Source organism: Neltuma alba, unplaced genomic scaffold (genome assembly GCF_004799145.2).
Source record: "Neltuma alba isolate B1F8T4 unplaced genomic scaffold, ASM479914v2 tig00011597_pilon, whole genome shotgun sequence".
Taxonomy (NCBI): Eukaryota; Viridiplantae; Streptophyta; class Magnoliopsida; order Fabales; family Fabaceae; genus Neltuma; species Neltuma alba.
Window position 1 is genome coordinate 100,479 of NW_021636249.1, and position 12,726 is coordinate 113,204.

The following is a 12,726-nucleotide window of genomic DNA, read 5'->3' on the forward strand; positions in this document are numbered from 1 at the left end:
TATGTGACGTGTGCCGTCAGATGTTACGGTTATTGCTCGCTGGCCAGTCATTAGCTCAAGTAGAAGTATCCCAAAACTATAAACATCACTTCCTTTGTTCAAGTTTCCAGCTCTATGGAACCTGCAAATTTTGCAAGATCTATTACTGTTTGAAAATATTGATTAAGCTAAGCAGGCGGTTTATTTTTAACCATCAAAGCTAACTTTCAAGGCCGTGAGTATTACTCTAATTAAGTTGCAATTATATGTATTGCTAGATGGGTTTGAATGATGGGTACAAGATCGATCCTGATAAGCTATTCTATTATATTTTGCTGAAGTTAAGGAAAATAAAGCAAATTTATATTTTGGGCATCAACAAGGATTAGAAAATGAAAAAGGATAACAAGATTTATAAAACAACATACTCAGGATCAAGGTAGCCGAATGTGCCTGCTGGACGAGTTGAAATATGAGTATCAGTATCATTGGCAAATGCTTTAGATAATCCAAAATCAGCAATCTTGGCTTGCATGTTTTCACTTAGCAAGATGTTTGAAGATTTTAAGTCTCGGTGAATTATTGGTGGCTTAACACCATTATGAAGATAGTCCAATCCTACATTTCCATTAACCAATGGAAAAGTAAATACTTAAGCTATAACAAAAGTAGAGAATATAAATTAAACGACTAAGGGAAAATGAATCGCCAATGCAATGATGGGAAAGAAATAAGTAGTCTACAAACCACATGCTGTATCCAATGCAATTTGAAGCCTCTCATTCCACTTCAGAATATATGGGTTCTTATCTGCAAAACAATTGTCATGTGTCCCTCCAAACTAAGTAATTTTGTGATAGACGAGTCTTTAAACTTTGAAAACTGTTATGGAAAATCATAAAACAACTAGTCACTTAAACACATAAACCTAATATAGAGAGAGAAAGATGGAAAATTCTAGAGCTGACATTAAATTGTTCTTTAATCTTAAGAATTGAGCTTGGGAATTAAGACCTAACAAACCTGATAGTAAGTTCCGGAGATTTCTCTCTGCCATGTATTCATAAATCAGTGCTCTCAAGTCACCATCATCACAATGGCCAACTAGAGAAACAAGATTTTTATGATAAATAAAGGACAACAGTTTTGCCTGCATTCAATTTGAACCTTATCTTTATATATCATGATTGAATAAAATAATTTAGTAGTATAATATAATATTTCACTTCTAACCTCTGATTGAAACTCATTGAACCCTTGTAGTGATGACTTAGAAAGTAACTTGACCGCAACTTGTGTACCATCTTTTAGTCTTCCAAGGTACACCTTCCCAAATCCCCCTTCTCCAATTTCAGTTTCAAAGTCATTGGTAATACTATGAACTTCAGCTTGAGAAAATCCCTGATTCTTTGATTTAAGCTGATCATCTTTCTTGAACGAAAATATTACTGCAGCGATGTTCAATGAAATTTCAAAAGCATTATATCTCTGTGTACTTGAAAAATCAATATATAGAATATAATTAAAGAAAACTGGGGCAATTTATCACCTTTCTTACCACTGTGATGTTTTCTTTCATGTCTACAGAGCATCAAAGAAATGTAGACTATTGTTGCAAGAACTGCCACAGAAGCTATGGATGCAACAAGTGGTATTATGAACATTTTTGTATTGGTTTTGCATGAGCCTGTCTTACAGAGATCTGGATTTCCATCCAAACTGGGGAAAAATATATATCATCAAAATGCAATTGTCAGTTTTAACACATGAGGAAACAATTGATGATATAAGAGATGAAGACATGGAAAATGAAAGAAAAATGAGCCCAACAGTAACAGTGTTTCATTCTTTTGAATAGTCTTGCTGTAACAAAGAAGAGAAAAAACATTCGGTGCAGAGAATGCAACATACATCAAAGTTAAATCAGTAGTTGACTTCTTCCTCAAAGCCTTAGGAATTGAGCCTCTGAGATTATTCCCTGTCAAATTACTGATAATGCATCATGTGAGATAAATTGCCAAACTTTTTAAACAAGAAAAGAATATCGCCATGCTCAAGTGTTGCAACTCACAGCAGTTTCAAATTGGGTAGTTCTGCAATGGATTCTGGTATTTGTCCTGTTAATTGGTTGCTCGACAAATCCCTTCAATGTGAGACTCATTATAACCTTCACATTATAATTATTAAATGAGAGCCATGCCAAGCATATATGATACTTACAAGGCCTCCAACATCATAAGATTGGAGAATGAAGTTGCAATCTGTCCTGTTAAGTTGCTCGAGCTCATGTTCCTGTTTATAAATTTTTAACGTTAAAAATGTTGCCAAGAAAGACACAACCAAAGAATAAGAGAGATGGAAGTCAAAGCAAAGACAGACATTTTCTGTGCTACTTTGATAATATTACACACGAAAACAATCACACATGATTAAACAGCATGATGGTGAGGGGATACAAATTATATTATTTGGTGAAGTTCGATTTCCATGAAGATGATCATGCATTAGAACACTGAAAATTTAGAAAGATCAAAGGACAAATACTCACAAAGAAGTGACACTTGGAATGCTCTCAGAGTAATTGCAAGTCACACCTTCCCACCTGTACTCTTTTGGCATGCAGGGATCACCCTGCCAACTGGTTCTCATGATGTCATAAGCATGTTTGATGTTCCGCATAGCATCAACTGTGAAATAGAAGTAACCTTGTGATCTTTTAAATATATGATAGAACATTGATGAAAAACAAATTAGATATGATACGCCAACTTGAGAGAGCAGCCCAAAACGATGAGTGAAGTTAAAGTAAACACGGAAAGATAAGATAATAAAATAAATCAATCAGTATCCTATATACTTGCCATCTTGTTCACGAGTTGGGGTATTTGGTTCGGGCAGTGCTTTATAAATCTCATAAGCATTGATCATGGGGGGTAAGCCAGAACCCGGGGTCGATGTGATTGAGATATGATCAATAAGAACACCTTTTGGAATTCTCTTCACCAAGGTATAAACATCCTGGTATCTAAGAATTACAGACTCTCGGATTGCATCAGTGAAAGTGATTTCCATGCTTCTTACTTGACCCTTAGAATGCTCCTCGAAATCAAAGAAATGAAGGTAAACATAGTGTTCGCTATCTGCTGTAAAACCAATTGACGTCAAGTTGATATATATGGAAGCCGACTCATTTAGTGCTCGAACTGCAGTTCTTAACACTTCATCGGGTAGTTTGTACTCTTTTACATCACTGTTTATGGCTTCTGATGTGTAGAATCGCTCTGAGTTATTTATTTTTGCATTCAACCACGACCTACCATAGATATCGTCTGCATATCTGCATTGTTGTACGACCAGAAGACATTAATTAGTGAACTCTACTAGTTATTCTAGAGCAATTTAAATGAACACATGTCATCATTAGATACATACCTTATAAATTTAAGGTCTTCAGACATACCCAAGTTAACACATGTGAGGAGTCGTAATGGCAGCAAACTAGAGGTGGCTCTATATATAGAATTTGACAGAGGCCATAGTTCTAACAACGAAATAAAAGGTATGCCTTTACCAACGTTTACAAGACACACATCAATGTAGTTTGTTGGGGACATTTGAATGACTGTTCTTCGCCGAATTACATCAACAGTCTGTAACTTAATTTCTTCCAGGAAATTGACGCCAAGATATAAATAGAAGGATGGAATAGAGGTTTTGTTGTCATAGTTTCCATATGAAAAATAAGCCCTAATGAGATAGTTGTTGTGTTTGCCTTGCTTGGGTTGGAGTGTGTAGCAATTCCTTTTCCCTTCTGGAAAACTTCTTAGTGTTTTCATCTGTTCCCAAACTTGTTCTTGGCTATTATCAAGTGCGTCCTTATAGGATATATTATGTACTTCTCCAGATTCTACAACGTCTGCATTATCTGCCACGTGATGAAATCCATTTGTGTCCTCACTTTCTTGAGTTACCCCACAATCAATGCTTATCTCCCCTGATTAAATTGGGAAACAAACATGGAGGTTAATTATTATATAAGCATATTATAAAGTAAGAAAGTGGCGAGGCTTCAGGCCAAAAAAAAAAAGTGGCGTGACAAATAGATATGAATAATCAATATTAATGTCAAAAATAAAATTCATCAATACTGACTAATGAGTAGGAAATTAAAACATGTCTCGTTATTGTGTAATACTTCCCCCATTAGGTCATGAATAATCAAATCAAAAGGTTGATCAAATTTAGTTAAAAATAATAAATATATAAAAAATAATTTTTTTAAAAATATGTTTTTATTTATAGAGAAGGTGAACGAAAGAGAGAATAAATGAACAAAGAGACGAAGAAAAATGGGTAGAAAAATGATTTGAGAGAGATATATAATTAATTAAGAGTAAAAATAAAAAAAATTAAATTTCCAAAGAAATACAAAGTAAAACTTATAAAAAGCACCAAGCCTATCCCAAAAGTATAATTTATATAAAGGATGGGAGAGAATATATGACTATAGAACATAGTAAACATTAAGAAAAACAAATATTTTTGTTCTCAAAACAAAGCGCAATAATGATCAACAACCAAGTTACACTATTCAGTATTCAGGTCAAGTTTGGATGGTCCAAACATTTTATATGATTTTTTATTTAAATTTTCAGCATTTTTATATTTTAAAGAAGCAAAAAAAATGAAATACTCCCTTTGCTATCTAATATAAGTAATGGATGAGGTTAAGGACACAATTAAGAAATGGTTGTATTTGAGAAAAATTATATTCTCTATTTTGGCCCCAATAAAATATGTACTAGTAGTATAGATGGTAGCTGGGTAATAAGTCGATAGTTAAACGGGTTATATCCCGGGTGCTTTTGTAAACATGAAATTAAATATTCACTAAAGGTTGTGATATTGCTTATACTACATAGCAGAGGGAGTAAATTTTTAACTTCAGATATTAAAACGTATACCAATTAATAAAACAAATATTAATTTGGACCATGGAATGACTAAACAGTTTGGGTAATCATAATTTTTTAAAGGGAAAAAGCACATCCAACACCTTCAAATATTTTTTTCAGGTGCATATAATATCATAAAATATTTTGTAATGTATCAAGTATCCTGAAATATTTTTTCCATGCACATCCAAGACCCAAAAATATTTTTAGCACAATTTTACACTTAACAATTTTGGATGCCAAATACATCAAAAAATAATTTAGGGTGCTGGATGTATCTGAAAAAAATATATTTAAGAGTATTGGACACAATAGAATATAGTCTACAGTGCTGAATGTACCTAATTTTTTTTTTAAAAGTGTTAGATACACCACAAAATATTCTAAGACAATGAACACAACTGAAAAAAAAAAAATACTAGATGCAACTTAACCTCTCTTTAAAAACAAGATATCTTTTTCCATAATAAATCACGCTACTCATAAGTCATGATTGTAGAAAATTATCAGGTACTTAACTAATATATTTATTATACTTATTTTCGATTATCAAAATCATAATAGCAAGAGTCAGTTACATGACAAATAATTGGTAAACAAATTCACATGTTATGATTAGATTTTGAAAAAAAAAAAACAGAGAGCATATTATATATACAGGGTTTAGTATTTTATTTTTATGGGAAAATCACTATCATGTCCCAAGTAAAGAATTTATCACCTCTAGTCCTCAATATAAAATCTACTTTGTGGTATAATTTGCACTACAATTATATTACAAAGTCAATATTATATATTTAGAACCAGAGGTTGTAGTAATTAAAAAAGTCCCAATAAGAAGTAAATAATTTAGAATTTGTTGTTATTTTTTACTGTGTAACTTATGACTTTACTAGTTATGAGACTTTATAATTACTACTTCCGGTTCTAATTATAAGACCTCGTTTATACTTTACAAACGAGATCTTATAATTAGGAGCGGTAGTATAATTCTTCCCCGACCACACAGTAACCCCCGGCGAACAACTCGGGCACTGCATAAAAACGTATCTACTAATATAAACTTATAATACGTGGTGGTATCAACATTTGTGAAGACTCATTTATAAATTCCAGATTCAAATTCTTACAGACACACATACACACACTGAATAAATATATCGATGTTCTTACTGCCCGTATCAGTATCATCATCAGATGCAACAACTTGAGCTGACTTTGGAAGATCCATCATAGAAGGAACAGACGCAAGCAAAGCCACAATCCAAAGTACTGCGATCTTCATGGTTTCTCACAGAGAGAGAGAGAGAGAGAGAGAGATGAGGAGCATAGGTTGAGATGATTATTGTCTGTCGGGCAAAATTTACCACTGAATTAATTACCAGCCAACATGCAATAATTGGCAATTAATAATTAATAAATATTAGGAGTACTATCAAAAAGTGTCTATCAAGAAGACAAAAAAGGTTTATAAAATTATCACGGAGGATAAGTGCTGACTCAATCAAATTTGCCTTTTAGGACGACACTCTCAACAACCTTTTTGGTAGCCATTTGTAGCAAACTTTTTTTTCCAGGATGTTCATTCTTTTGAATATTTTTTTTCGTTTTACGTAGTTTAGAACTTAAATTTTCTCAGTAATATATGGTTATATATATAAAAATTAAATATGAAATTCACTTTTTGTTTATTTAAATATTATTCTTTTAATTTTAGATGTTAAAGTTGTTTTTGTTTTGAATAATTTTTAATTATTTAAACCATTTGAAGATACAAAACATTTTATTCTTCAATAAATAATTCATATCTATCTTTTTTTTGTATTTTTTCAAATTATATTATATGATTGACTTATTAATCTTTATAAATAATGAAGCTCCAATTGCTTCGCTTCCAAATTTTTCTTAACACAGATGGAGTTTTAAAAGTCATATAATAAGTGGTTTGAAGTCGTGACCCATGTGTCAAGAAAGTTAGTGCTGACTTAAAAAGTAATTTTCTTTTTTCCTGTAGTCTTTTAATTTTTTTATTACATAATCAGGTCTTGAAATTTTTCCCCCCCTTTTATCCGTGATTTGAAACTATGGTTCTCAATATAAGTCACTCGTGAGGAGAAGTTTTAGTCCTAAATATAAGTTATTTATAGTATATTTAATATTTGTTTTTTAATTTTATCTTTATTTAATTCTCATTAAAAAAAGGAAGAGATATGAGAATTATTTGTAAATATAGAAAAAAATGAAAGCTTTAATAAGGACAAAATTGAAATTTTTTTACAATTTAATACATTTCTTGATATACAAGAATGTGTTGCAAGTGACTTATATTAAGGACAAGAGTGATGTAGGGATCTGACTAAAAATTAGGTAAAACTATGGAGACTTGTAGATTAATTTTTTCAAGTTAAAGTTACCCAGACATATTTGTTCAAGTATTATATAGATAATGTAGCACGTTTATATATTTTATATTATATATCCATATATTAATGGTTGAATTAGACTTTTCTTTCCATTATTGAATGTTACTGTCATTGCCAAAAATTGCAGCTAGCGAATTGCATGACAAGGATGCTCCTAATTGAACTTTGTTTTAGGCATGTTAAAGTGATGTAAAGGGGAATTTGTATGTAAAAGAAACGATGAGGCAAAGTGGGCAAAGAAATAAAGAAAAAGAAAGCGGGGTGAGTTGGTGTTGTTGCTACAGTGAGAGGCAAAATAAAAGAAACAAAAAGAAATAATTAAGCCTTCCTTTTTCTATTAAAAAAATAGTTGGTTGTTTATGCGATTACGGTGGAATTAATTAACATAATTTGATCAATACAGCATTAAAAATTATTGCATGTGAACTTCAGAATATTGGATTGTTGTAGCAAGCATTTTGCATGTCTAGACGTACGCATCTCCTATAATCCCATGCCTTCCTTTAATTTCCACTTCAAAAACATTTTTCTCTGGCATACTTGAACATTAATTTCCTTCAATCGAGTCACTTAAAAATCAAGAAAATCAAGAGAACATGGGGGATTGATATTACAAAATCTCCTATAATCCCATGTTGGTCTTAATTGACTTGGGTTTTGTCCAAAAGAAGAAAAAGAAGACTAGGTTCAGTTTATGTAAATTTGCAAATTTCTTTATCTCTTGAACCAAACATGATCACTTTAGAAGAATTGTCAGAACAAAGCAAACAAACAAACAATCTGACCAAGCAAAACAAATCTCTGTGATGGGATTATGGATGATCAATTCAAAGAAAGACCATGCATTTCTCTGCCAGCAATGCTACCTAGCAGATGGAGGTGAGTATGATCCAGACTGAGAATAACTTGTTTCCAATGTAGTGCTTGAGATTAAGCTGCTGCTTTCTGCACTTTCAACAGATGCTTCCATAGCCAAACATTGCTTCAGATCAATCACAACAGAACTTATATCAGGTCTTTGGATTGCTGTTGGTGTAATGCAAGACATGGCTATTTCTAGAAACTTCCATGCTGAAGCACTGCTGAATTTTCCTTCTAATCTTGGATCCACAATGGCTTGGATATCCCCATTCTCAAGCTTTGGATTTACCCAATCAGATATGTGACGTGTGCTGTCAGATGTTACGGTTACTGCTCGCTGGCCAGTCATTAGCTCAAGTAGAAGTATCCCAAAACTATAAACATCACTTCTTTTATTCAAGTTTCCAGTTCTATGGAACCTGCAAATTTTGCAAGATCTATTACTGTTTGAATATATTGATTAAGCTAAGCAGGTGTTTTATTTTTAATTACCAAATCTAAATTTCAAGGCCGTGGATATTACTCTAAGTTGCAATTATATGCATTGCTAGATGGCTTTGAAAGATGAGTACAAGATGCTGATAAACTAGTCTATTATATTTTGTTGAAGTTGAGGAAAATGGGTTAAATTTATATTTTGGGCACAACAAGAATTAGAAAGGAAAAAGGATAACAAAATTTATCATATAACAACATACTCAGGATCGAGGTAACCAAATGTGCCTGCTGGGCGAGTTGAAATGTGAGTGTCAGTATCATTAGCAAAAGCTTTAGATAATCCAAAATCAGCAATCTTGGCGTGCATGTTTTCACTTAGCAAGATGTTTGAAGATTTCAAGTCTCTATGAATTATTGGTGGCTTGCAACCATTATGGAGATAGTCCAATCCTGCATTTCCATTAACCAATAATAAAGTGAATACTTAAGCTATATATAAGAAAAGTAAAGAATATAAAATAAAAGACTAAGGTAAATGAACTGCCAATGCAATGATGGGAAAGAAATAAGTAGTCTACAAACCACATGCTGCATCCAACGCAATTTGAAGTCTCTCATTCCACTTCAAAATATCTGGGTTCTTATCTGCAAAGCAATTATCATGCACATCTCAAAACTAAGTAATTCTGTGAGTGAGTGAAAGAGAGAGGTGGGGGTTATAGAACTGACATTAAATTATTATTTAATCATAAGAGTTAAGCTTGGGAATTAAGACTTAACAAACCTGACAGTAGGTTCCGGAGATTTCCCTTTGCCATGTATTCATAAATCAGTGCTCTCAAGTCACCATCATCACAAAAGCCAATGAGAGAAACAAGATTTTTATGATAAATAAGGGACAACAGTTTTGCCTGCATTAATTTTGAATCGTATCTTTATATGCCATGATTGAATAAAGTAATTTAGTAGGGTAATATAATATAAAAGAAATGAATGAAAATAAAATATATTTAATTAATAATTTTTTACTTCTAACCTCTGATTGAAACTCATTGAACCCTTGCTGTGATGACTTAGAAAGTAACTTGACTGCAACTTGTGTACCATCTTTTAGTCTTCCAAGATACACCTTCCCAAATCCCCCTTCTCCAATTTCAGTTTCAAAGTCATTGGTAATACTACGAACTTCAGCTTGAGAAAATCCTTGATTCTTTGATTTAAGCTGACCTTCTTTCTTAGACGCCAATACTGCTGCAGCAATGTACAATGAAATTTCAAAAGCATTATATCTGTGTGTACTTGAAAAATCAATATAAAGAATATAACTAAAGAACTGTGGGGCACTTTATCACCTTTCTTACCACTATGATGTCTTCTTTTATTTTTGTAAAGCATCAAAGAAATGTAGAATATTATTGCAAGAACTGCCACAGAAACTACGGATGCAACAAGTGGTTTTATGAACTTCTTTGCATTGCTTTTGCAAGAGCCTCTCTGACAGAGACCTGGGTTTCCATCCAAACTAAGAAAAAAATATCATCAATATGCAAGTGTCAGTTTTAATGTATAAGTAAACAATTGATGATCTGTATATACCTTCTTTTTTTTTTTTCAGTAGGGGACAATCACATAAAAAGAAAACACACGCACCCACCAAACCTACGCACTAGAATTTGAACTTGCAACCTCCCTGTAATTACAGGAAGTGTAAAGGTGCCATGTTGGTAATAAACTTCTAAGAGTTTTTGTTGAACATAAACATACATCAAAGTTAAACCAGTAGTTGACTTCTCCCTCAGAGCCTCGGGAATTGAGCCTTGGAGATTATTCCCTGTCAAATTACTGAGAACGCATCATGTGAGATAAATTGCAAAACTTGTTAGTTAGACAAGAAAAGAGTATTGCTATGCTCAAGTGTTGCAACTCACAGAAGTTTCAAATTGGGTAGTCCTGCTAAAGATTCTGGTATTTGTCCTGTTAATTTGTTGCTCGACAAATCCCTTCAATGTGAGACTCATTATTACCATCTCATATAATTATTGTTAAATGAGAGCCGTGCCTTGCATAGATGATACTTACAAGGCCTCCAACGTCATGAGATTGGAGAATGAAGTTACAATCTGTCCTGTCAATTTGCTTGAGCTCATATTCCTGTTTACAAATTGGTAACAATAATAATGTTGCCAAGAAAAACACAAAGCAAAGAATGAGAGAGATTGAGGTCAAACAGTACAGACACTTTCTGTATTGCTTAAATAATATCACACAAACACACACACTCACTCACTCACTCACTCACACAAAAACACAAATACGATTAAACAGCATGAGAAACAGGGGATATATACTCTTGAACGAGGATATACGTTATAGCTATTTGGTAAAGTACATTTTATCTGAAGATGATCATGCATTAGAATTCTGAAACATAAGAAAGATCAAGAGACAATTACTCACAAAGAAGTGACCCGTGGAATGCTCTCAGAGTAATTGCAAGTCACCCCTTCCCATCTGTACTCTTTTGGCATGCAGGGGTCACCTTGCCAACTGATCCTCATGATGTTATAGGCATGTTTGATGTCCCGCATAGCATCAACTGTTAAATGGAAGCAACCTTGTGATCTTTCAGATATAAGAAAATTGTTGAGCAATAGATTTTGGCTTTGATTGATAATAAAATAAATCAATCAGTATACTATATGCTTGCCATCTTGTTCATGAGTTGGGGTATTTGGTTGGGGTAGTGTTCTATAAATCTCGTAAGCATTGATCATCGGGGGTAAACCAGAACCTGGGGTCGATGTGATTGAAATACTATTTAATTTAACCCCTTTTGGAATTCTCTTAACCAAGGTATAGACATCCTGGTATTTAAGAGTTACTTGCACTCGGATTGCATCAGTAAAAGTAATTTCCATGCTTCTTACTTGACCCTTAGAATGCTCCTCGAAATCAAAAAAATGAAGGTAAACATAATGTTCGCTATCTGCTGTAAAATTAATGGTGGTCAAGTTGATATATAAGGAAGTTGAATCATTCAGTGCTCGGACTGCAGCTCTTAACACTTCATTTGGTAGTCTATACTCTTTTACATCACTGTTAATTGCTTCTGATGTGGAGAATTTCTCTGAGTTATTCAACTTTCCATTCAACCAGGATCTACCATAGATATCATCTGCATATCTGCATTATTGCGTAAGGGAAAGACATTAATGAAGAGAACTCTACTTATTCAAGAACAATTTAAATGAACATATGTCATGAGAGGCATACCTGATAAATTTAAGGTTTTCAGACATACCCAAGTTAACGCATGTCATGAGGCCTAATGGCAGCAAACTAGAGGTGGCTCTATATATAGAATTTGACAGAGGCCATAGTTCTAACAAGGAAATAAAAGGTATCCCTCTACCAACGTTTACAAGACAGACATCAATGTAGTTTGTTGGGGACAGTTGAACGACTGTTTTTCGTCGAATTGCATTGACGTTTTCAAACTTAATTTCTGCCCAGAAATTGACACCAAGATGTAAATGGAAGTATGGAATAGAGTTTTTGTTGTCATAGTTTCCATATGACATGTAAGCCCTGATGAGATAGTTGTTGCGTTTGCCTTGCCTGGGTTTGAGTGTGTAACAATTCCTTTTGCCTTCTGGGAAACTTCTCAGTGTTTTCATCTGCTCCCAAACTTGTTCTTGGCTATTATCAAATGTGTCCTTTGAAGATATATTATATATTTTTCCAGATTCTACAAACTCTGCATTATCTGCATCATGATGAAATCCATTTGTGTCCTGACTTTCTTGAGTTACTCCACAATCGATGCTTATCTCCCCTAATCAAATTGGGAAACAAACGTGGATGTTAAATTAGCAGGAAGTGCCCAGGCAAATACATATGAATAATCAATATTAATGTAAAAAAATGAAATTCATTAATACTGACTCATGGTTCAAATTTCATGCAATGAGTTAGGATATTAAAACATGTCTAATTATATTGTATAATATATATAGTTATACACTACTCAGAAAAACAAATGTTTTTCTTCTCAATACGAAGTGCAACAA

General features: G+C 33.1%; 1 protein-coding gene across 1 annotated transcript in view; it reads right to left on the minus strand.

The window, feature by feature from the left end:
• Positions 1 to 12,726, minus strand: part of LOC114715531 (probable LRR receptor-like serine/threonine-protein kinase At1g51880) — a 34,206-nt gene that overhangs the window by 19,663 nt on the left and 1,817 nt on the right. The window contains exons 2-7 of the mRNA XM_028900401.1: positions 11,930 to 12,491; positions 11,364 to 11,839; positions 2,528 to 2,666; positions 2,200 to 2,271; positions 2,051 to 2,122; positions 1,891 to 1,968 (exon numbers count right to left, since the gene is read on the minus strand). Coding sequence (XP_028756234.1) covers positions 1,891 to 1,968; positions 2,051 to 2,122; positions 2,200 to 2,271; positions 2,528 to 2,666; positions 11,364 to 11,839; positions 11,930 to 12,333 — 1,241 coding nt within the window. The 5' untranslated portion in view covers positions 12,334 to 12,491. The remainder of the gene's footprint in view (positions 1 to 1,890; positions 1,969 to 2,050; positions 2,123 to 2,199; positions 2,272 to 2,527; positions 2,667 to 11,363; positions 11,840 to 11,929; positions 12,492 to 12,726) is intronic.